The following is a 26,650-nucleotide window of genomic DNA, read 5'->3' on the forward strand; positions in this document are numbered from 1 at the left end:
AATGTGTTTTCAGTACCTTATCCATTTCTTAATTGGGTGTCTTTTTATTGTTGAATTGCAAGAGTTCTTTACTTATTCCAGATACAATTCCCTTGTGAGGTACATGATTTGCATGTATTTTCTCCTATTCTCTGTGTTGTGTTTTCTTTCTTAGTGGTGTATTTGGAAGAGCCTAGGTTTTTTATTTTGATGTAGTCCAGTGTATCTGTTTGTTTCTTTTGTTGTGGTGCTTTTGGATCATATCTAATAAACTGTTGCCTAGTCCCAATGTCACAAAGATTTATGCTTGTTTTCTCCTAAGAGTTTTAGGGTTTTAGCTCTTCATTTGTGTCTGTGATCCATTTTGACTTCGTTTTTGTACACAGTGTATGTTAAGATACTAACCTTCATTCTTTTGCTTGTGGCATCCCATAAGTTGAAAACTAATTGGTCATAAATATAGAAGTTCTGGGCTTTGAGTTCTATTCCATTTATCTACATGTCTCTCTTTATGTCAGGGCCATACTATTTGATCACTGGAGCATTGTAGTAAAATGTGATTTGGGTAGTGTGCATCTTCCAATTTCTGTCCTTTTTTAGGAGTGTCTTGTCTATTCTGGACTCATGCATTACCACATGAGTTTTAGGATCAATTTTTTATTTTTTGGTAAGAAAAAAACAATATGAAATACTAGCTGTCAATGACCAGTTTCTCAGATGAGAACAAAATCTACTTGTGAATGAAGACATAATTATCCTGTTTGTGGATAACATATAGCTTGTGACTAACAAGAAAGTTATCTGAGATTTGTTTGAGATATGACAGGGATTGCACCGAATAGATAGATCAGTTTGGGGAGTATTGCCATTTTAACTGTTAAGTTTTACAGTCTGTGAACATGTAATATTTTTCTACTGAACAATGTTTTATAGTTTTCACTGTACCAGTCTTGTGGGGGTTTTTATTGTTAAATTTATCCCTATTTCATTATTTTTAGATGCTATTGTTTTCTTAGTTTCATTTTCAGATTGTTCATTGCTGATGTATCGTAATACCTTGTTTTTGTATACTTATCTTATATTTTGCAACTTTGCCTAAGTTCGTCATTTCCTCTTAATAGCTTTTTAGTGGGTTTCTTATTATTTTCTATGTACAAGATCATAGCATCTGCAAACAGAGGTAATTTTACTTCTTTTTCAGTCTGGATGCCTCTTCTTTCTTTCTCTTGCCTGATCTCCCTGGTTGGAGTCTCCAGTACAGTGTCAGGAGGAAAACATGGCAGGTTTTGGGACTTTAATATCAGCCCCTAGACAGCTATGTTCTGCTATCTTCCACAAATAAGGCTGGTTTTTCTTAAAACATCATCTACCACCACACCCATTCGCATGACAATTATCAAAAATAAGCAACAAAAAATAGAAAAGAAGTGTTGTAAGGATGTAGAGAGATTTAAAAACTTGTACACTGTTGGTGGGAATGTAGAATGGTGCAGCCACTATGGAAAACAGTATGGCAGTTCCTCAAAAAATTAAACATAGAATTACCATATGATCCAGCAATTTCACGTCTGGGTATATACCCAAAGGAAGTGAAAGCAGGTACCCAACAGGTATGTACACACCAGTGCTCACTAACAGTGCTATTCAGACTAGCCAAAAGATGCGAGAAACCCAAGGGTCCATTGAGGGATGAATGGATATAAATAAAAATGTGGTCAATACAACAATGGAGTATTATTCAGCCTTTAAAAGGAAGGACATTCTGATACATGCTGAAACATGAATGAACCCTAGAAACATTATGCTAAATGAAATAAACCAGTCACAAAGGAGAGATGAGATGTCATGTGATTCCAGTTACACAAGGTACAGAGAGCAGTCAGACTCTCAGAGACAGAAGGTAGAATGGTGGTGGCAGGGGCTGGAGAGGGAGAATGTGGCGTTGGTGTTTCAAGCGAACAGAGTTTCCGTTCTATATGAAAAAATTCTAGAGATGGATAGTGGTGATGGTTGCACAACAATGTGAATGTATTTAATGCCACTCAACTGTACACTTAAAAATGGTTAAGATGGCAATTTTTGTTATGCCCATTTTAACCAAGATTAAAAAAAAGAAAACAAAAACATGGAGGGAGAGGGGAACGTAGGTGATAAGCCTGTTTAAAAGGCTGAAATACCCAAGGTCATATGAACAAACTCCCTTTGCTCTTTGATTTTCTGATTGTGGGGAATACAAGTCACAGATAGCTCAAAACTAAGTGCAGTGGAACTAATGAGCTCTCAGGAAGGGAGAGATGAGGGAGCAGAAAAACAAGGAAACCACTCCGATTTTTAATTTAGAGAAAGGTTGCCTCAGTGGCCTTAAGTTGATCAGTGGGGCACGTGTACTGCATTAAAGAGGAGAAAAAAAGCAAACTTCTTGACCAGCAAACAATCTGAGCAGGAACACAGTAAACTGTGGAAGCTATTTGTTCAGATACGTATGTTCTTAAAAAGTCCATGTCCCTCAGAATTCATCCCACAAGTTTGAAAGATCCAAAGAAATAGAAAAGAAGGTATAAAAGAGAAAAGAGTTAGGAGTTATTCTGAGTTTTTTGCAAAACAATATTTAAAAGATTATAGCAGATGGAATCAGTCACGGCAATTAAACATTATCAAAAAATGATTAAACCATTATTAAAATGTACCTTATTCTCTCTATAATATATATGTATCTGAAAGGAAATACATTCTCAGAAGTATCAGAAATTGTCTTTAGGAGTTAAGATTATAGAAATTATTTCCTGGTTATACATACACTCTTTTCCTCCTCATATTTCTTGAGTTTTTAGTACTGATAATGCATTACTTTCAAATTCGGGAAAGCTGTAATGTTATTTCAAAGAAAGGAGAAAAAGCTCCCCACCGCGGTGCTTTCCTAGGAAAGCCGCAGAGGAAGATGATTTTCACATCTGCCTCCGGGGCGCGGCGATGGGCGCAGCCCAGGCAGGACTCCCGCGCACCCCGGGCCCTTCCCGCCGCCGGGCCACGACAGCGGTGCTGCCGCAGGTTTACAAGCGGGGCGCCGGGCGCGGGACGCTGACTCGTCACGGTGAGGGGTGAGCCAGCTCTGAGGACCGGGTGGCTGTGCGCCCCCTCCCGGGTCGGGCTTCCAAGACCAGGCAGCCGGCGGAGCGGCGGCGACGGGGGCGGCGCACGGGGAGGACCGCGAGGCGCGGGGCTCTAGGGGAAGAGCCGCCGGGGCTGCGGGGCCGCTGTGCGGCGGCGCGAAGCTGACGTCGCGTAGCGGCTGCGCTTGCGGGTGGCCCGCGAGACCGGCCCGGTCGCCTGAGTTCAGCCGCAGGTTGACCCCCGTGCTCTGTGGGATCAAGGTGGTCAGCGCCGTGGAGCGGCTGCCTGGGTTTCCGGAAGCTCCTGGTTTGGCGACGCTGCTGACCCTGAGAACTTCTTTGCTGCAAAGCGTGGGCTTTATTTGTCCTCAGCCCTGGGCTGAGCCCGCGGAGATTTCTGGGCGTACAGGCCGGGCCGAGGGGCAGTCGGCAGGCATTTCTAAGCAAAGGCTCAGCGCACGCCCAGGGGCCTCTCCCCAGAGGGCCGTTTCTTGTGGTTGAGGCAGCCGGGGACTCGGACCCTGCGCGGCCACCCGGTAATGTTTATCACAGATGTAAGTTACGGAAGTTTACGCTGTACTTAGGAGATTTCTTTGCCCCTTTACTAGACCCTAAGCCCCAAGGGGCGTGTCTGTGCCTCTGCTTGCCTTTCACACCCAGCATCAACAGAGTAGGTCTTCAAAAAGAGGTGCGGAATGAAATTTGCACAAGGCACTCACTAAGCAAGACTCTTTGCCTGAAAGTATTTTTTTTTAAAGGCCACAGAGCTTCTGCTTCACTAGACCCCAACCTCCGTGAGAGAAAGGATCTTCACCTTTGTCTACTGATGATGTGCAATACCAAGGGCAGTGGGTCAGAGTCAACATGCCCAGGATCGTCCCTTTTAATGGGGCAGCTGACTTTTCAAGCCTGCCTGGGAGCGTTGATTTGGCCCAGGGAACTATATTAGAGATAACCCCAAATGCATTTATGGCAGTCCGTCCAAGGAACATCACTGTGTGGGACTTCCACAATAGCAACAAGCAATGTAAATTTTGAAAATATTTCTCAGGAAATTGCCTCTGGCAAGGGAACTCCAGTTTAGGAGCTTTACCCAACTTTTCTAAGCACAGATGAATTTTACATTTCTACTATCAAATGTGGGAGCAGCTTAGAGTTATGAGGTCTGACTTGCTATAGTTGTTTTCTTTGCCTTTTTTATAATGCTAAGGAACAAAACCACCCAACTATTCTGGCAATGGAACAAATCTCTATGTTTCAAAACAAAAAACATATATACTTATTTTTTGCCAGTTGGAGTGAGCTTGTCCATCCTTGCCTAAAGACTGCCTCCCAGCAAACAGCCCTGCCCTGCTTTCCTCTTTATGGAGTGGGTGTTAGAGATCCTGAGAGACTGGAAAAGCGTCCTTGCCAAGTTGAAATGCATGTTACCAACAACAAGCTGAATTGTTGGTGTGGAGTAGAGTGTCCTGAGTTAGACGAGGGTTTTAGGGAGGGAAGAGCTGCTGTCCCAGCTTCCAGTGTGTCCCTGATGTCACACCGAAGTTACTGCAGACCTCGGGAATTTGGGATGAGGCTAACTGAACCCACTCACAAGTGACACCAACTCACACATTGGGTCCAGGTGCCTGTCCTTGGTCAACACCGACATCCTGGGGGTACAGTACAAATTAAGATGCCAGGAACCATTGCAAATTATCCCTGAACACTCAAACATGGCCCTCCATCGAAACAACCAATACAATGCCAGGCATCTCCAGTAGGGTTGTTGTTGTTTTTTTGTAAGAAAAATGCAGACTGAATTAGCCCACAATTGTACAGAAACCATTGCACATCTGCCCTTGGATAAAACAAGGTAATGCATGTAAAACACTTTTCAATGCCTAGCCCTATATAATCTTAGTTATGATTATGATCAGCAGAATTCTGGTCTTTAGGCATAAGAACTGCATTTCATTCTTTTATTCTACAAAATAAACACTTACCACATACCAGACAGTGTTGCCGGCCCCATGGATAGAACAGTGAACAGAGACAAAATTCCTAACCTCTTGGATCTTCTAATGAGAGAGCAAGAGACTAGTAAGGTGAAGGGAAAAAAACATTTTGTGTTAGGTGGTAAGATGTTCAAGGAAAAAAATAAAGCCCCAAAGAGGGGCTGACAGTATGGGAGGACTGGAATTTTAGGTAAGGTGGCAGAGAAGGCCTTCCACAGGCAGTGACAGCTGAGTAAAGTGGAGGGGCCAGGGTAGTGCAACCATCTAAGTGTGCATGTTTTGTGAGAGTGGGAGGGCAACAGGCCAAATTAGGTAAGGATATGGCTATAGATGATCTTTTAAGGGCTTTGGCCTTTATTCTTACTAGGATGGGCAATCACTGCAGGATTCTGAACAGAAGAATGGCATGAATTTTAGCTTTCTCACTTTGTCTGCTGTTTGGAGCCCTTTCTTGGCCTGAGTTGTCATGAAAAGAGAAAGCCAGTTAATGTGACGGTGTGCCTATCTCATGCCAGGCCTACCAGGGCAGCATCCCACTTAATTCCAGCGATGGATTTTATGATCTCAGTTTTATTCTAGAGACTAACAAGACTAAACAACTTGTCCACAGAGTCCTGTAGAAAGTAAACTGGTGGAGGGTTGAACCCACCTTCGATCTAATAACCATACCACGTTTCACAAAATAAATGAATCTTTCAGAGGATGGACCAATCATGGGGATTTAGGTACACAAAACTAGTCACTGGAGCCCTCATAAAAACAGCAGATCACATTTATATAGTGCACACAGTTTGCAAAGAGTTTCCACATCCCCTAACATCATTTGATAAGCACAACAGTAGTGAAAGCAGTAGAGAACTCAGAAGACTGACTTGCTAAAATATAGAATGCCAAATTTCAGATCACCATTACTCTTTATTCTTTATAACCTTTACAAATTTAAGTGCTGATACAGTAAGGGACAAGTAAAGGACTCAGGGACAAAGAACAGGAGACAGAAGTACAGGAAACCCTGCTCCAGTATTACTGTCAACTTAAGAATTGGAAATACAAGTCCCACAGGTGGGCTTATGAGCCTCTCTGGGTGACAACTGAGAAAAAATCTCTGGCAGATCCAACGTGGGTCCCAGATGCATCCTCCCAGCTTTACCATGCTTTGCTCGATTAGCTGACTTCTATGTCAAATTTGGTTTCCTTTTAGCTCATCTTTCGTTCAGTCCTTCCACGGTCTACCCACACCCTATGTCCCCAGCTTGCCCCAGCATGAGTAACTTGGGCTTCCTCCACCGTGGGGGTCACCTCCTCTGTAAGCTGCCTCTGCACTTGGCCTGGGATGTCGTTGGCCAGAGCCTGCTGGGTGTTCCCTTTCCACTCGCCGGCCTCTGCCCCCTCTGCCCTTTACTCCCTCTGGTGGCAAGGGGTACATCTCCCCCAGCTGGGCCTGGCAGGGCCCCAAGCAGACCTGCTGAGTCAGACTTCCTAGCACCTAAGGTGGATCAGAATCAGCTGTGGGGCTTGTTAAACTGTAGATGGCCAACCTCACCCCCAGAGTTTTTGTGGCAGGTAGTCGGGGGTGCCACCTGAACATCTGTCTTTCTAACAAGTTCCCAGATGCAACCACTGCTGGGTAGAGACCACACTTTGAAAACACCCACTGACAGAAAGGGTCTGTGGTGGGAATATTTAAGAGTATGAGGGTGGAGGCTTAAGTCTCATTTCCCTGAGACATTGATTAAGTAGCCTAGGATTCTCTAAAGGTTAAGCTAAAGGCAGCTGTTTGTTTAATATAGTTACTATGTACACAATGCTAGGTGCAGCTCAGCAGCCACCAGGGATCATGACCAACTCTCTTGGACCCACAGTCAGCGTGTGTTACAGTCATTAAGTAGGCAACTCCAACATGCTGAACTGTGCTATAGGAAATGGGGCCGCTGGGGGTGGCAACTGACCCAAACCTGGGGAGTCAGGGGTGGTCTTCTGCAGGAATTCATTTCTAGGTTAAGATCTGAAGCAGGGAATTCTCCATGAGGCACTCTCAGAAAGTCGGGATTGTGGAAACTCTTTTACAGCTGTTTTATATATATACATACATATATGTATATATATATGTTTCCAGACGGTATGCAAGGTAACACAATATAGTGTAGTTGACTAAAGAAAGAATTTGTCTTACAAAAACACTTTTTGAAAAAGTAGTTGTCTTATAAAAAAAAACGAGCAAAGTTCAGGCAGAATTAGAACTCTAAGCCCCAAAATGGTTCTTCTGAGGGATTGGGCCCCTCCAGGATTAAATTGTGTTTCTTCGAAAAGTCCTCACAGTGACAGTGCACTTGCAAGGTCACCACAAAAACACTTTGGTAATTTAAAAGGAGTCGTCCTCGTCATAGCTAACATTTTCAGACTACTGACCATGTTCCAGGTGCTTTCAACATGTTGATTCATTTATCCCACACACCAGCTATGGAAGTTGATTGTATTATTTTCCCTCATTTTACAGTTGTTAAAACAGAAACAGAAGGGTCAGGATCATACAAGAAAGAAGTGCAGAAACCAGGATTCAAACCCTGGCAATCTGGGTCTCACAGTAATTCACACAATGATTATGATATATATAAAAACTAAAAGATGTCTTTCTGTTAAAAAGTTAATGTGAACAAGGATGTAAAATATGAAGTATGAAAAAAAAGAACAAAAACTTTTTCACAAAATTCAGCCGTATCCCCAACCCCCAGAGAGATACTATCACTTTTTGGAATATTACATGGTATCCAATTGAGATATACAAAATTATTAGTGCACATTTTATGTAATGATGCTTAGAAATATAATCTACATATGATTGTATAGAATGCATATTCATTGAAAAACTGACATAAAACATAGGAAGAAGTGAAAATCTTTCAGTACTTCGAGATTATAAACTCTATGCCACGAGATTATAGGAACCTGAGAGCATCTGTATATATGCAAGGGAAAGAGGGACACTGTTCACGCTGTGCTTTCTTGGTTTCCCTCCTTCACATTGAAGTTTTTGTATTTTGTGGTTTTATATTATCATTGAAGATGTGCTTTCAGACATTTTACTTAGAATTTCAGTGGATTTAGTGTTGATAGAGACACTTTAAGATGCTCCAGCTTACATCACCTGATAAAATTCTACTTTCCTTCTTAACTCAGGACAAAAAGATACAAAGGTTTTGTGATATTAGAGGAAGGATTTAATGGAAAATTGATAGACATATGGATTAAGTTCTCTGGAGGATCACAAGGGAAAGAGATATTCTAAGTGAGTTTTTCACACAGTTACTGTGAGGCTTTCTTGTATGTCTTGCGTTGACTGTTTCACTTGGAGATGTTATCTAATTTCTTGAAACATTAATTCATAGAAACATTTTTACATTGGTATTTATTTGTGTTTAAGGTCATCCATTCTAATAGTGTTTCCCAGAGAATAATCCTCGGACATTTGCCTTCATTATGTTCCATGAAAGAAGGAGCTGTGGTTTTGGGGAAACACTGAAAATTCTCCTTTGGATTGTTGCAACTTTTGCTGAGGACTTATATAGAGGAAAAAAATAGAATCACCGGTATAATATTTTATGATCATTTTGAATATCTCAATTAGTTTTCATTCCATTTAGAGATAGTTTTTATATCTGTCATACACATGCCATGCACTTGGGAGATTTTAAATTATATCCATGGCAAATCAGCCATGAACACTGAAATTTGCACGTCACACCCACTGGAGGGCTGCAGGACCACGTACAGTGGGTCATTGGCCTTAGTTTGCCACGGCCTTAACAAAACACTTTCATCTCTGTCTTCTCCACTTCTTCAGTGCACTGGGGCCTCAAAGCACACCAGGATGTCTGCCAAAACTTAAAGGAAGCCAGGAGAGTCTCAAAAACTACAGGCTTCCCCTCATCCAGGGGAAAGGTTGTTCTTGGAAATGGAACTGATTTTTTCGAAGGATAAGCACCTAGGCAAAGAAAATACTCTATGAGCTTCCTTTTCACAGTGGGAAAGCCTGGCCGCAGCAAATCCAAGGAAAACCAGGATGAACGAATGGCAGGGCCCAGACAGACACAGAAGTCTGGCTGTTGCGACCAAGCCCACTTAGATTTTACTGCATTTTAAACCTCAAATCCATTTCGTAAGGCGGCCTAATCATCTAAGAGAAACCGTTTTGTGAAGGAACAGGACGCTGTGTCTGATTGGTTTGTAAAAGCATCAGGCTACTGATGTTTTAGCTGGTGCTCTGGAAAAATACCCTCTTCTTACTCCCCTTTTCCTTCATGTCAATACAAAACCATTGCACAGCCAAAATATGCCTTCAAAATCCCATGCCCCGCATGAGAGCAGATCCTTTGCTTTTGAAGGGCTTTCTCCGGAGCCTGAAGTTGGTTCCCACCAGCAGTTGCTCTGTGGCTTTGTTCAAACAGACTTGGACCTCTTGGCTCCCGGCACTGGCGGTGACTGAAAGAAGACACCAGCCGCCTCACCCCCATGCTCTGCATTAGCTGTTCTCCACAAGGTGCATGTGTTTCCTCCCTGATCATGGTTTTACTGTGCCGCAGTTTTCTTTGGCCCAATGTGAGTGTGTGAATCATTCATGATCATCACTTTTGTTTTTGTTTGGCTATTTTGCTTTTTTATTTTTCAAGAAAAACTTACATAATATTGCTACATACATAATGACATATAAACATGCCAACATAATGTATATGTTATATCTAGTTATTTATAGCAGAAACATACACAGTCATAAATATATACTTAGGAAATTCCAGGGAATTTAAAATTTTCAAACAAATGTAAATATATGGTCTCCTTAAGACTTTTCTCTTATTAGTTTGAGTGAACAATATTTATGCAACCATAACAAAAACTAAAAAAATTACAACTAAATCTAATAATGAAGAAGAATCTGTTTTTGCTTTGTAAAGATGTATTTTCACTAGAAATATTACTCTGAGCTGACAGGGTTTTAGGGAAGAGCATTTTCAGGGAAGGCAAATGCAGAGCAAGGTAGAAAGGAATGACTTAGGAAATGATGTGGCATCTGCAAGTTCTCCTGAATTTTTTCTAACCACTTCCCATAAGGAATTTTTTCCTCCTTTGGAAGGAATACTTGCCTTGACATTCGGTATAGTTATGACTGGAATAGTACTTTTACTCCAGTATATGTATGAAATAGTCTCAGTGGTAGGGAAATTTTTCAGGTATCAATAAATTAAGTACCAAACTGTTGTTTTCCTTGCTTTAGACAAAGTACTGCTGAGTGCTTAGCCAGAAGTTTCTTGGCTTATGGCACTAATGATAATTAGAAGAAGTAACTGAGCTGTTGCTGTCACATTGTGCATTGATGAGATGCGGTCCTTGAAACTCTCAGAATGGTTTGAATACAGCACTGACGGTGGATTTCCCATACATCATGCTCTGTACCAACCGGTGCAGGGACAAGCTCCCATGACCTCAGTGAAAGCATAGGCACAGCATTAGCATTTCCTTTCTCAGAAGAGGACATCAACACAGAGGAGGTCACAACTAGTAAAAATGGTGTAATGATTCAGACTGTGGTGGTTTATCTCCTGGTAAGCTAAAAATTTCCTGAAACACTATAGGTCTTCTTTCCATGTGAAAATGTTCATCAATTTAATCTGAATATACATATGGGGCTCTCTTTTAAGAACATTCAGAGCAAAGATGAACAATTAAATTATGTATTTACTTACTTTTGACATTGAGAAATCGACCTTTCTTTAGAACAATTGTACTTGGATTTGAGTAGATGTAAAATCACTGACAATTGAATTTAAAGTCCTAGGAAAAATACTGTATCCGATTGAAGCATTTCCTAAGAAGTTGGCAATCACATGCTTGTATTCATTTAGTCATTGATTACTACTCAGCTGCTGCATATTTAGTGTAATTTAATCTATGCATAATGTAGTGTTACTCAAGTGATAGCAATTTACCAATACCTATCATTTTCAGACATGCTACTTTCAACTGATTCTAAGTATAGCATTTCTAAAAGTAAAAAAATGCAAAAGGAAAGAAGACATTTCACCTTTTTCTGGAGATGATATAATACAAGAATGACTCTAGTCACAGCAATTACCTTATGGTACCTGGAATTGTCCTTGGTAAAACTTAGCACCAATGGCTTAAATGGCTTCTACCTTTAATGCATATCCAGTGTTCAACCACTCTTCACCATTTCTGAAATCAAGCCCTTGGCTGTGAACTGGAATCCTGGTCCACGCCAACATCTTGCCTCACCTGGGTTTTGGCAATAGCTTCTGAAACTGTCTCCTAGATTGCCACCCCATCCATGATATTCTCAACACTGCAGCCAGTGGGATCCCTAGAAAACGTAACTCAAGTCATTCCTTTTCTCAAAATCCTGCTCTTATCTCACCCAAAGGACCTACTATGGCTGTGAGTCAGTGGGTGGTCTGGTTCCCTGTTAACATCTCTGACTCTGTCTCCTCCCATTCCCCACCTTGCTCATTCCACTCTGACCCATGGGCTTCTTGTTGCTGCTAAATATGCAGGGTTACTTCACCACCCCCTACTCCCGTACATAAGTCCCCTTTAGTCTGCTGTTGTTTCCATAGAATTTTAACATCCAACATCCTATATAACTGATGCATTTTATTATTTCTCATTAATCACTTATTATCTTTTGTTTATTATCTACCTGATTAGAATGTAAGGTCTCAGCAAGCAGAGATTATTGTCTGCTTTGTTTTTAACAAAATAGAACAGTGCCTGGCAAATTGTAGGCACTGAATAAATATATATTGAATGAACGAATGGGTGAATGAATGACTTAAGCTAACAGCCAGCTCATGCTTCTGTGGTACAACATGAACATTCAGTTCAATCAATATTTGTGCAAAGCATTGATCTAAAGGCAGACGACGACCATAGACAATGAGCTGGTCTTTAGAGTCAGCATTGGTGGCCTTAAAGAGGGTGTGATGGTAGAAATGGGAACTGGCTCTGAAGGTGGCTAAACCTTAGTTGGCACCCCTGTTCCACTATTTACTGGCCAGGGACCTCAGGCAAGTTATTGAACATTCGAACCCTTGGTTCTCCCACAGGGAAACAGGGACTGCTGGGGAGCTCACTTCAGAGGGTTGCCATGAAGATGAATGTGTTCATAAAATGCTTAATATAAATTATTCACTTAAATAATAACTGTTAGTGGTAGTAAGAATAAACATAACTTTTTAAATATAGAGTGCCTCAGTACTATCTGAAAGAAGAAACATCCCACTCTTAGTTATTACAAATAATTAGTTAGAATTAGTCTTTGTAATGAGCAGAAGTCTCTCTACCGCACATCAGTTGTTCAGGATTCAGCCCTAGCCTCAACAGTCTGTAATATCATTGTAGGAAGGCCTGAGGGTTCTTTGAAAATACATTTTTAAAAAATTGAAAACAGTAGTTTTTTTCTCAGTTATCATTTTAAAAAAACTCTAGGGAACAAAATAAAAGATGGCAACCAATTTTGACCAATATACCCATGAAAACAAATAGGAGAAGCCCTGCACCAGTTATTAGAATTAAGGATAATAGTCAACATATACAAAAAACTGGAGGTCATTTTACTAAATAAATCACCAATTGGATCAGATTTTAGAACATAAATAATGGACAACGCGTACTTTGCTCCCGAGTCAAAGCCATGTAGCCCGGACATGGGGCCTGACTCACCGCTGGTCCCGGCCTCAGTTCCTGCCTGTGTCCCAGCATCAGCCCCTGGAACTTAGTGTTATAAAACCCTGCTGTAAATATAAATGCAGCAAACTTTTTAAAAAACAAAATTTGTGGAGCTCCCTTAAAACAGAAAGAGCTGAGGCAATCTGAGAACTAAGCAGTGGGTCTAAAGAGAAGCCAGGGTGTAGATCACTGGAGCTGAACTAACAGGAGGTAGAAGGTGGGGGTGGGAGATGAGTGGTGAAAGGATCCCGGAAAATCCTGTAAAGCTCACCTTTGCCTTTGTGCATCTGGAGGCGGGAGGTAGGAGTGTGCAGAAGTTAGGCTCTCGTTATCCAACCTGGCTATAGCCTGGATAACGTGTTCCCTGCCTTGTCTCTCTGAACCACAGTCCAACTGCATTGCAGTGAGCTCCGTCTTTTCTCTGCTTAGGCCTGAGTGAACCTGTCTGTATGCCTTAAAGGAGCCTTTGACACTTGATTAATACTTGTCAGGGCCTCAGCCACACCTGAGTGGTCTGTAAGGGAGCTAAAGAGACTCCCTGTATGGTGCCTGTTTTAAAAAGGGGTCTGGAAGAGTTTTTCTCCATTCTAGTATAAATAAATAATCAACAAGCACATCTAGACCAGCCTGGTATTCCTAATAGTGTCCTTGCTGCCCATGCCAGGGCTGCCTGCCCTGTATGGAAAGTCACTATTGACAAACCTTGGCTCAGGAGCTCTCCAGGCCCCACCTCCCACTCCTTGCTACTCTTTCATCTGGTTTCTCTGGTTTCTGTCCCATGGACTCACAATCAGATACTCCTCCGTCTTCATCCATGGTATGAGTGAGCAATTTCCTCATCTGCTTCTCACGTTTGCTCCCAAATGGCTTCCTTAGCTTGATATACTAATGTCTGTAAGCAAGAGGGGCTCCATCCCAGGGATGCTCACAGACTCCCATCAGCATTCAGCCCCACACCCAAGCTGTAGACCCCAATTAGTGGGAAGGCAGGGGCAGAATAATGCACAGAGAGAGAAGGAGAACATTTTCAGAACTTGGAGGGAAAACTCCCTCAAATAGGTTTGCTGCAGGAAACAGAAGAATGTTTTAAATTATATTTGTTCTATACTCTTAAAAAAGACAAATTTGAGCTGAGACAAGAAGAGATTGCATGGATACCAGAATCACAAGAGCCAAATTTAAATGTTTGTTGGAGAGAATAGCAAATTTGATATAGTATTCGGTCAGATTGTTAATATAGAGAAGAAATGTGAGAAGTGATCCCAGAATATAGAGTGAAGAATGAAATGATAATAGAGAAAGATATCAGAAGGAAAATAACATTCATACAAATGCAAATGATGAACAGTCTTCCCAAAGGAGAAAGCTGGACAAAAGGAACAGAAGAAATAATTCAGGGGAAAATAAAGAAAAGAAGCTGTGTACAAGAAGAGTCTTTCTCCAATAGTAAAAACAAATCTGAGGCAAGATTTAAAAAGTAAAATTGCCACATTATGCATGGATGAAGACATCAGTCTAGACGATTCCCATACTTGTCCTCCTCCCAACATACCTCCCACCAACACACAAACCCGAGTTACAAAGTCTGATTCAAATCTACCTCTGCCATGAAGTAATCTCTTGACTTTCTTACCAGTTACAACTGTCTTTTAAACTCCAGTGACATTTTAATATTCTTCCGTGTCGATTATAATAATGGAACCTCCTTGTGTTTGTCCAGATCCTCTACGAAGCAGATGCGAGAAAGGGATTAAATATGCAATAAATAGAATTATGGAGAAACACCTGTGAGAGAAATTAGGGAAGGGGCCAAGGCAGCTGGGACTGCAGGCAGACTATGATGCAAGTCTCACCCCCAGTGAAAGAGCAAGGGAAAGAGGGATTTATAAGGCTGCAGGGGAGTCCTAGAGCCAACACTGGCTAGTAGAGGGGTTCTGCATCCTTCAGGAGCCAGCCTGCCTTAGAATCCTTGCTGCACTAGGTCATGGACTGGAAGTCGTGGTACACAGGAGGTATGCTTCCATGTAAACTCAACAATGAATTTCAGAGCACAGCAGCTAAAGCCCTTGGGTTAATTATGTACTCAATAAATATGAATTCTACAATCAAATACCAAGCCACTGGGCACCAAGTACCAGGCTCACAGCACATAAAAACATGCACATGCACAGAAGGCAACATGGTGAAGACTGTACCCTTACTCCTGCAGAGCTCAAAATTTAATGGGGAAGAAAACATGGAAATACACAATTACTATACACTTACTATACAACTAATTGTTTATTATTATACAATTTACTGCAGAAGTGTTAGTGCGGCTTGTCCCTGTGCTCCAGGAACACAGAGCAATGAAACAACTCTACCTGCAAAGTTGGCAGTACAACAGCAGAGGAAGTGAAGGTTAAGAAATGTGAAGAATGCCTAGGGACTGCCGGGCAGGTGTCCGGGAAAAAGGAGATCGCCGAGGTGTGACAGGCTGTGAGGATTCATCTCAAATATTTGCCACCCCATCTCATTGGTAGACGTGGCTACGCGGAGTGTGAGCAGAAATGGCCCACAGCACTCATGGGGAAGCTTTGGTAGCCGGCCTCTGGTCTGCCATGCTTCCTGTTTTCTCTGACTAGAAAGGACCCAGAGGGGCACCCATCAGCCTGCAGTCCCGAGGGAAGGCAATGCGGATAGGAGCAGCAGCTGGCCGGTAAGGGACATGCGGCATGAGTGGGAAATAAACCTCTGTTTTCACAAGCCACCACAATTCCTGACCACAGCAGAAGCTAGCACCCCAGCCCACTCTGACTGACACCACCATGTGTACCGAAGGCACGGGGACAAGAAACAGCATCCGGCTTTCAGAGAATCCCCCCAGCCCCTCAGCCCATTGGCTGGAGTGTGTAGGCTCTGTGATGGGTGCAATGGAGGTAGAATTAATTGTATAGAAGAGTCTTTCTCACACGTTACAGATACGCTGAGTAATCCACAGGCAATGGAATCCCACTGAGGGCTTTTTAAGAAGGGAAGATAGAAGCAGATCTGTTTTATAAAGTGTGCTGAGGCTGCCCATGCAGATGCCCTTAGAGTTATCCAGAGAAGAGTCTCAGGGCTAATTCAGTGAGCAGCAGTGGGCACAGAGGAAAGCAGTGGATTTCAGGGGCCTCCAGAAGGTAGATCTTAGGTGGGAAAGGAAGAGTTAGGAAGGAGCGAGGGTGGCGGGCCAGTGCCCAGAGAGAGCCGCTCTCAGGACAGCTGAGGGTGTTTGATTTGGGGAACATTAAACTTAAAGTTCCTTCAGGACATCGATGTGGCAACATGCAGTAGGTTCTTGGAAATATGTGTTTGGAGTTCAGACAACACTGCACTGAGTTACTTCCATAGCTGACTTTTAAGAGACTTATAATCTTTTCCTTTTCCCAATATGGCCACTGTAAGTTTGGCCAATAAAAGAAATGGGAAGGGAAGTGAATTGATACACCCCTAGCATAGGGCCCCAGTAATTTGTACAGGCTTTCCCTACATTTATTGGCCTCATTTATGAACTTTTTGTTAGCTTTTTCCTAGCCTTAGTCCACATTGTCATGATTGACCCTTCAAAGTCCCCTTTTGTTGTGTTTAAAATTTTTCTTTCATATCCATTCTCCACTTCCAGCTCCCACTTTACCCACAATCAACCTTTCTAATGTGTTTAATATGTACATTTTGTTCGATATGTTCTTAAAAATGTACATTTGGTAGCAGGGGAGTAGTTCCTGATTCTTTATCTAGGTAAGCAGTATTGTTATATGTCATCGTGTTTCACACTCCATTCTCTATGGCACAGGGACAGCTTTCCTATCCGCTTTTTGGTGATGTCACCCAGGGTGACTCCTTACTTCTCATCACAGTGATGCTGCAGTGAACATCCACCTGCATTTGTCTTGTACCCTTTTGCAGTAACTTCTTTGAAATGTATACGTTGAGGAGTAAAATAGAGAAAATACATATTCTTCATCTGACTTAACAGATGACTCCCCAATGGTTGGTTGCCCAGCTTACCCCTCCGTTCACTTATACGTGAAATTCCTAAATCCTCCATCTCTGCCAACACGTGGCATTTCAAAGCTTTCTAATATTTGCCCATCTAGGAAGCATTAAATGATACCTAATTTTTTTTTAGTTTCTATTTGAATGATCACTGATGAGTTTGAGGATCTTTCCATCTGCTTGGTCGACTTTGTTTTCCTCCTCATCCATTTCTAGTTCCTGGAATGTACTGGTTTCTTGAAAATAGAGATTAATGTTTTATTACTGTTGCTTTTACTGATTGGCAGGATTTTCTTTTGTATTCTGGATAGCTGTTCTATGTCACTTTTATACCTTTTGTCCCACAGTTCTGGAATATTCTGGGTATATTTTTCCTCTGCTTTTGAGCTTTGGAAGTTTCTGTTGCACTGATTTTCCCCAGACATGTCCAGTCTCCTGAGGAGCCTGGCAACGGCATTCTTCATTTCTGCTACAGTGTTTTTTTTTTGTTTGTTTTTATTTTGGTATCATTAATCTACAATTACATGAGGAACATTATGTTTACTAGACTCCCCCCTTCACTATGTCCCCCCCCCCACATAATCCATTAGTCGCTGTCCATCAGCATAGTGAGATGCTGTAGAATCACTACTTGTCTTCTCTGTGTTGCACAGCACCCCTGTTGCCCCCCAACATTATACATGATAATCGTAAGGCCCCCTTTCTTCTTCCCCCCCTTCTCCCTCCCTTCTCACCCATCCTCACCAGTCCCTTTCCCTTTCGTAACTATTAGTCCATTCTTGGGTTCTGTGATTCTGCTGCTGTTTTTTTCCTTCAGTTTTTCCTTTGTTTTTATACTCCACAAATGAGTGAAATCATTTGGTACTTGTCTTTCTCTGCCTGGCTTATTTCACTGAGCATAATACCCTCTAGCTCCGTCCATGTTGTTGCAAGTGGTAGGATTTGTTTTCTTCTTATGGCTGAATAATATTCCATTGTGTATATGTACCACATCTTCTTTATCCACTCATCTAATGATGGACACTTAGGTTGCTTCCATTTTTTGCCTATTGTAAATAGTGCAGTGATAAACATAGGGGTGCATCTGTCTTTTCAAATTGGGCTGCTGCATTCTTAGTGTGAATTCCTAGAGGGATTCCTAGGTCAATGGCATTTCTATTTTGAGCTATTTGAGGAACCTCCATACTGCTTTCCACAATGGCTGAACTAATTTACATTCCCACCAGCAGTGTAGGAGGGTTCCCCTTTCTCCACAACCTCACCAACATTTGTTGTTGTTTGTCTTTTGGATGGTGGCGATTCTTACTGGTATGAGGTGATATCTCATTGTGGTTTTAATTTGCATTTCTCTGATGACTAGTGATGTGGAACATCTTTTCATGTGTCTGTTTGCCATGTGAATTTCTTTGGAGAACTGTCTGTTCAGCTCCTCTGCCCATTTTTTAATTGGATTGTTCGCTTTTTGTTTGTTGAGGTGTGTGAGCTCTATATATTTTGGATGTCAACCCTTTATCGGATCTGTCATTTATGAATATATTCTCCCATACTGTAGGATGCCTCTTTGTTCTCTTGATGGTGTCCTTTGTCTGCTACAGTGTTTTTGACTCTAAAATTTCCTTTTGATTCTTTCTGAAAGTTTCCATTTCTCTCCTTATGTTACTCACCTATTCTTATGTGCAGACCTTTTTTTTTTTTCCACTAGAGCTCTTAGCATATTAATCAGTCATTTTAAATTCTCAGTCTGATAATTCTAAAATCCCTACCATATCTGAATCTGGTTCTGATGTTTGCTTTGTCTCTTTGAGATAGGGTAGGTAGACAGCCAGATATAAGCAGGGGGAGGAGCAGGGACCCTGGCTGGTGGTTTACATTCTACACATTCCATGTAAACTATTCTGTCAGGGTGGGGGAGAGTGAGAATGGAGCGAACAGACCAGCTGACACCAGCTGGTTCCAACATGGAGATATTGACCCCCAAGTACATCACACACTCTTTAACTTAGAAAAATCACACCCCTCCACCATTAACATAGTGAAGGTCACGCCTCTGTACTATGACACTTCCAGGGAGAACCAAACACAGCCAAAAACTCCTCTGCCCAGAGTGAGTGTGGAGTAAGCCCAAACTCCAAGAAGACTCCACCTGTTCCCTTGGAAATCTATTCCCACTTACTAAATATTATCTTCCTTTACATAAAAAAGCTCCTTATTTTGTCCTCAGGAAAACTCACTCACTTGTCTTCCTCCGCTCAACTCTCAATGTGTAATTCTCTTTTCTTTAAACTCCTGTTCTCCAATAAACTCCTAAAACTCAACCACTTTTGTGTCTGTCCTTGGATTCGTTCTTGTGATGAAACCAAGAACCCGTCTCTGGTAATGTTAGACTGTGTTTCTTGCCTTTTGGCATGGTGTGTAATGTTTTGTTGAAAGCTGGACATGAAAAAGCTGGGTAGACAGGTCTGTAGTGTGAGGTTTTCTTTTCCTGGGAAAGGAGTTAGTCTGTATTTAATGTTTGCTGTAGCTGTAGAGATCAGAGGTAAAATTTCCTCTAGTGCTTTTGCTTTTATCTCCCCTGTTGTCTTTGGTTTTTCCTAGACGCTGCTCCTGAAGTAGAGTCAGAGCCCTGTGTGGTGGTTTCAATTTTAATTCGCTGTCATTACACAGGAGTCCTGTTGATGTGGCAGCATGGTGGAGGGGAGGAGAAGCACTCTGTAATACTATTGTTTGGTCTCGGTCTTTCACTGAACCTGTGCTCCTGGGCTGTGACCTTCACCAATGCTTCTCAGCTTCCCTTCCCCTTCCTACCTGTGAAATCTTAAGTGAGATGGGAAAGCGAGAAGGAGATGGAGTTGGGTTTTTCCTTCCCTGCACATTGCTTAGGCTCTGGTAGAATCCAAGTTGTGGCTCTCTAAATAAAGTTTTCCTTGAGGTGTGTCTTTGTTAAAAAGAACAGAATGTTCTGACTGTGTTTTACAGTAGTAATTTTTCCCTTGCCCCTACCAGAAGCATGACAGGGATTTTTCTCTGGTCTTCACTGTGAGAACCTGGTGGGGCTTCTGGAGGTAAAGGAAGGCTGGGTCCCCAGGAGCTCTTACCTGTCACGCTGCCCCATGCTCAAGCTCTGGGCTACCAGTTGCTGGCTCTGGCAGCAGCTTCTGCCCCCCAGGAGCTGTGAGTCTCTGTGTCTGCCTGGCTGTCTCTCCAGTTTGGGGGATACTCGTTTCACTGCGACCTCAGTTCTCTGAGTGATCTAAGAAAAGTTGTTGATTTTTAGTTTCTTCTGCAGTTTTTCTCCTTCTGAGGAGAGGAGTTATGATTTCCAACATCTTTATATATTGGGTCAGAAACCAGAAGTTGCATGTCACACATAGATATCGTCAATACCTTTTCTCATGTGAACGTCTTTCAATTACCAGTAATCACCCTTCATTGAACAGAAATCCTTAATCTGTGTCAAAACATCACCACTATTTTTCCCTTTGGATTTATCCTCTTAAAATTTTGTTCAAGAAGATTTTCCTGTCCTCAGTTGAAAAGATATTCTTCCATATTTTTTTCTATTGATTTTGTAATTTTAACTTTACCACTTAGGTCTCAATTCATGTGGAATCCACCTTTTTGAATGTTGTTGAGGAATTACTCAGTTTTGTTTTTCTCCATACAGGGAGCCAGTTTTCCCAGTGGAATCTATGAAACAATCCAGTTTTTTATCTGTTTGATTCTTGGTATATTAAGTTCCTATTCACATAGCTTCCGTTTCCCAGACCTGTTTTCAAGTCAAGTCCACTTTGTTCCTGTGCCAGTAGTGCAGTGATCTGATACTATGTCAATATCTAGTAGGACAAATAAATCCCTTTTTTTCTTTTTTTAAACTGCAAGTGTTCTTTAGAAATGTATTCGTGAGTAAATTTCTTCTGGGTTCACCTTAGTGCCTTCTTTCTTCCATCTTTAATTCAAAAGAAACACAAAGATTCCTTTAGGCAAGGTTCCAGACAGTGAGCGCGCCCTTTCTTCTGCGCTTAAGGGACACAGCTATTCCTTCGTGCTGGGACCTGTGCTGCAGGCTGTTTTTGAGGCAGGCGCATTCCCAGCCTGTTGCCCCCTTCCTCCGGCCTGCCTCATAGCTGGGGTGCTCACCTGTGACAGCCGACTGAGGTGACCGATGGTGACAAGCTGGGGACTGCACCATTCTTTACAAAAAGCTAGCCAATCTAAAAAGACTACTCTTAGAGGCCATCTAGTATAATCAGCTTATTTCTAGATGAAAGTACTGAGGCCAAAGTGAGGTGAGGTGAGGTTATTCACCGAGATCTCGCAGCTTCCTCTTTGTGGACCATGAATCAGGCCTTCTCCTTGACTATTAGTCCACTGCTTCACGCATTTGGTGTCCCATATGGCTTCCCTCAGCAAACAGGTCAGACAGGCTCAAAGAGGTAACTCAGAGACATCCCAAAATAACGGTGCTGTTCATTTTAATGTATGTCTCATGGATCGCTGGGAATGTGACACATTCTTTGAGTGAGTCATCAAACATGAATTAAGATGTTGCAGACAGCAGCTGGAATTTCTTTTCTTGATTACTGAGAACTTCAGGCATCTTGGGTTTCAGTAATTAAGTAAAATAATTCAGTAATTTAGTAAACTTAATTCAGTAATTAAGTAAAAGAATACATTTCAAGGTCTACCGCAAATATTTTGAGGACAACAAAGCTCTGACAGCAGGAAAGGGACAGAATTAGAAGCTGCAGTGACCTAATTGCACTACCATTGGCAGTGACTGATTGATTCTGTGTACACAGCTGCTTGAACCTGAGCATGGAGATAAGGTAGGCCTGTGTTGTTAGTGTAAACCTTGTATCATTAAAAGTTAATATGTGGTTTCCTTTAAACTAAGAGGCTACTCCGCCTCCAACTGGCAGATGCAACAGAAAAAAAGAAGGTATATATTTTTTAACATCTATTAAGAAAGAAAATTAATTTACCAACAATTAACAGTACATCACAATAATGTATATTGTACTTATTACAAGGAATATTGTTAGAGCATTTTAATATCTTATGATCCTTCTGCCTCAAGAAAGTAGCCACTCATATTTTTCAGTTTTCCCTTGTTTAAAAGAATACATATTTTACACATTATCATATGATATTACTGGTAAATATATTGCCCCATGGCTTAAGTTTAGAAGTTTTGTGTGTGTTTGAATGTTACTTATAGTTTGGTGAGATAATTTTTTTGCACCCCTCCTAGAACTGTCCATTACCGCAGACTGGACTGCCAAACTCATGCCCGCCTGGGCAAAGACGTCTCAGCCCTGCGCAACCTTCTTTTCCAGCAGATAGCTTTTCAAGTAAGTCCACATGAAATCAGTGCATGGATGCTTTACCGTCTCGGTTCAGGTGAAGTGAAACTAAGCAGGGAAGCTGTGGCGTGATGTTTGCTGTGGCACAGAGCAGGCTCGGGCTTCCTCCCGTCTAAAGTTGGTAGATGAGAAAAGCCTTCACCTTTAAATCCTGATATTAAGGAGTTGCCAACGTCTGTGAACCAAGGTCTTCATTACAGTGTATTTATAATAATGAATAATTTGCATCAAATATCCTACCATACAGAATATATTATTATTCATTAAAATATTTTAAGCAGCTACATCAAAGGTCGTTTTTAAATACAAATAATGACATAAGGAAATTTTTATTTTGAAATAGACATTTGAATGTAAAACTCCATAACAGATTTGACATATAGTAAAATTTAATTGAAGAGGAGGTGGCCAGTGTGTTTATGCTTCGTGTACATATATGTATATGTACATAAAAATAGTCCCCAGAAGAAATGTCTAAACCTTCACATTATCTGGGTTGTGAATTTATGGGCCATTTTATCCCATTTCCCTATATATACATTCCTAAAATTCAAAATTGACTACAATTATTTTTATAACCAGGAAAATAAAAAAGTATGTTTAAAATGCCTTCCACCCTTTTCTGCTAAAGGCGAGCAGGGCCAGTAAGGTCCAGTAAACTGGTTTCTGTATTAAGCAGGGTCCAATTTCACTAGAGAGCCTCACGGTGAGGACAGGGTCCATCAGACGTGGTTGCCGCTCAGTACGATTATTACAGCGGACCGACTAAGAGAGTAACATGTAACGTACCTTAGGACTTGGATCGCGTACAACCAGGCCTAGGGCAGAATTGCAAAGGGAGGCCACGTAGCATGTCTCTAAATGTTTTGAAGAGATAAGTCAAGCTAACTATTCAATAAGATCTGTTTCAGTCTCCTGTGTGGAGAGGTGTGCCTCCATAATTACCTGAAGGCCAGGATAGAATTTAGAATCTGAGGATTCCTCAGGAATCTGGGACTCCATGGGACTCGGCAGCAGAGGCAGAAGCATATGCCCTCATCTTCCCTGGCCCCTTGCCCCTGGCCCAAACTCAAAAACAGGCCTTGCGGTCATTGTGGGGACACAGGTCTGCCGTTCCAAGCTCTGTGCCTGCTGCATTCATGGCCACCCTCAGCCAGCCCTGGTGGGTAGGTTGGGGGAACCTCCTATAATGGACCTGTCCATACCCTGGAATTGGTGTCCTGGGTACTCAGGGCCCTGGATTCTCAAAAATAGTCTGGAAGATGGGTATGACTGCTTAGTCCTGCCAACACTTTTCCCCAGTTTAGAGATTTGCTTTGGAAGGAGAAATGCCCCCATCAGTCATAACAGAAAGTCCATCCATCTCTAATTACCCAACTCAGTGACTACCAGATCATATCTGAAGTATCGTCCAACCAGCATCGTAGTGTTCACAGGCCTTCCATATGCCCTGTCAAGCCTAGTTACCTGCCTTCCTTCATGGTAACTCCCATGCCTTTTGACCCATCTCCCTGTCCCCATGCATGCTTGGTGAAACTATTCTCCCTAGCACATTCCCCCAAAGTATTACCTTTCAACAAACAGATTTTTCTTTTCATGATTTCAAATTCTTAAGCAAATTTATTTATTATCTTTCAAAGCAAAAGATTAGGTACAGGCCAGTTCCAGAGTTTGGGAAACTATCTAATCAGTGAGCATGGAGCCAGGCAGCTGGAGGCATCTTATAAAGAGATGATTGCATCCAGAGAAGCAAAGGGAATTTCTTTTGTGTGTACCTCTTTGTATTTTTAAGAATGTGTTTCCTTTGTTTTATTTATTATTCACTTTTTTAAATTTATACACAATAAAATCACTATTTCTAGTGTACATTTCTGTGAATTTGCACAAATGCATAGTCATGTGATCACTATCAAAGTCAAGATACAGAAATAGTTGCATTATCCCAAAAACTTCCTTCATACTGCACCTTTGTAATTGACCTCAAGTTCAACTCCTGGCAACCCACCAATCTATTTTCTGTTCCTATAATCTATGTTCACCCAAATGCGTATAAATGAAATCCTGCTCTGCAGCCTTGTAAGTCTGACTTCTTGTCCTTTCCAGAAACTATTTGAGCTTTGTATATTTGTTGTGTGTAGCAATGGTTTGTTCCTTTTGTCTTTTGTTTCTTTGGTGAATAGTATTCTATTGTAATGATAAAAAAGTTTGTTTATCCAACTAACTGTTTTAGTTTGATTCTATGATCTATTTTGAGTTAATTTTTAAATAAGGTTGAAGTTCATTTCTTTTTGTCTATGGATTGTTCTAGTTTAACTTATTATTTAAAGAATATCATTTTTCCATTTAATTGTCTTTGTACTTTGCCAAGCCAGTTGATTCTGTCCCATTGATGTGTGTGTATCCCCTTTTGTCAATAGCACACTGTCTCCGCTATTGTAGTTTATAGTAATCCCCCAAATCAGTTTGATTTTTCAAACTGTGTTCTTTTTCAAAATTATTTTGGCTGTTTGTTTCCTTTGCCATGCCAAATAAATTTCAGAACCAGCCTGTCAATGGCAACAAAAAATTCCTGTTATGATTTTGACTGTGGTGGAGTTGAGTCAATAGGTGAGTCTGAGAATTGACATCACAAAAACACTGATTCTTCCAAGCTATAACCATGGCACATCTCTCCATTTATTTAGGTCAGTCTTCTTTGGTTTATTTCATCAGTGTTTTATACTATTTAGCATACAGCTCCTGCACAGGTTTTGTTATATTTGCTACTTGGTATTTAAACATTTCTGTTGCTATTTTAAATGATGCCTTTTAAAAATATCAATTTCCAGTTGTTCATTGTCAGTTATCATGGCTTTAAAATATTCCCACAGATTCTCTGACATTCATCACTTCAAGAAGTGGAGACTAATTTCTCTCCCTTCGAATGTGAGCTGCACTTAGTGATTCATTTCTAATGAGCAAAACAAAGTGAAAATGAGAACATGTAACTGCAGAGACCAGACCATAAAAAGTAATACGGAGTTCTCCCTGTGTCTCTCCTTGTCCCTCATGTCACTCACTCTAGGATAAACCAGATGCTATGCCATGAGGAACAGTGAGGAACTAGAGCCTCTGGCCAGTGGCCAAAAAGGAACTGGGGCCTCCTGCCAAAACCATGTGACTGAGTCTAGAAGCGGACCCTCTGGTCCCCATGAAGCCAGCATCTTGACTGTGACCTCACAAGAAGCCCTGAGCCAGAGCCAATAAACTATGCACATTTTAGCCTATAAAAACTGAGAGATAATGAAAGTTTGTTATTTTAAGACACAATATTTTAGATAATTTGTCACACAGCAGTAGGTAAGTAATACACAAATATGTAGAAATGCTGTTGATGTTAGTGTATTGATGCTACAACCTTGCTAAATCATTTATTAGTTCTAGGAGCATTTTTATTTTTTGTGAGTTCTCCGGATTGCCTTCAGAGACATTCATGTCATCTGTAAATAGAAACAGTTTTAGTTCTTCCTTTCCAGTTGCCAGTATGCCTTCTATTTATTTTTCTTGCTTTGACTAGAACTTTCAGTACAATGTTAAATAAGTGTATTGAGAGTGGACATTGCTATCTGTTCCTGATCTTAAGGAGAAATATTCAGTATTTGTTGATGCCCATTATCAGGTTCCCTTTTTATCCTAGTTAACTGAGAGTTTTAACATCATCATTTACCATTTATGAATTTTGTCAGATATCTGTCCTGCATCTGATGAAATAATCACATAATTCTTTCTTCATCAGTCTCCTGATATGATAAGTTGCATTAATTGATTTTTGAATTTTAAACTAGGCTTGCATTCCTGGGATAAACTTCATTTGTTCAAGATGTGTTATCTGTTTTATATACTGCTAAATTTGAATTGTTACTATTTTCTCTAGAAATTTTGCATCTATGTTAATCACATATTTGGAAGAGCTATTTTTAGGAGAATACATGTTTAAAATAGTTATATATTCTTGGTGAATTAAGTATTTAATCATTCTGTAATATCTCTCTTTATCACTGGTCACAGTCCTTGCTCAGAAGTCTGCTTTGTCTGATATTGTATAGCCATTCCCGCTTTCCAGCTTCTTTTTTTTTTTTAATTATTTGCATGGTATATCTTTACAAAACTTCAACTGTTATCCTAACCTTACATTTACACTTAAAGTGGCTTTCATCTAATGCAGCATAGAAACTAACACAGAGAGTCAAGCCACTCAAAGAAAGAATATGTTTCAAAGAAAGAACAATATAAACCGTAAGAAAAACACTTTAATGAAATGACAATAAGTAATTTTTCTGATAAAAAATTCAAAGTAATGGTCATAAGGATGTTCATGAGACTTGGGAGAAGAATGAATGAGCACAGTAGGAAAAGCACCAAACAGAAGTCACAGGGTGAAAAGTACATACAAAACCTGAACCGAAAA

General features: G+C 41.1%; 1 protein-coding gene across 4 annotated transcripts in view; it reads left to right on the plus strand.

Annotated features, from left to right (window-relative positions):
* The window catches only part of LOC108400750 (dedicator of cytokinesis protein 1-like), a 436,037-nt gene extending 409,850 nt beyond the window's left edge, over window positions 1–26,187 (plus strand). For 2 of the 4 annotated variants that reach the window (XR_012132460.1, XR_012132461.1), the window contains 2 exons: window positions 22,092–22,191; window positions 25,268–26,187. Coding sequence is in view for 1 of the 4 variants with exons in the window: in XM_073239168.1 (XP_073095269.1) it covers window positions 2,950–3,077; window positions 22,092–22,191; window positions 25,268–25,291 (252 nt within the window). In the remaining 3 variants the exon portion in view is untranslated. Of the gene's footprint in view, window positions 1–2,862; window positions 3,078–22,091; window positions 22,192–25,267 lie in introns of those variants that run through there. The other 2 variants (XM_073239168.1, XR_012132462.1) reach the window with 2 other exon arrangements.
* The last annotated feature ends 463 nt before the right edge of the window (window positions 26,188–26,650 follow it).

Source organism: Manis javanica, chromosome 6, assembly GCF_040802235.1.
Source record: "Manis javanica isolate MJ-LG chromosome 6, MJ_LKY, whole genome shotgun sequence".
In the NCBI taxonomy this organism is placed as follows: domain Eukaryota; kingdom Metazoa; phylum Chordata; class Mammalia; order Pholidota; family Manidae; genus Manis; species Manis javanica.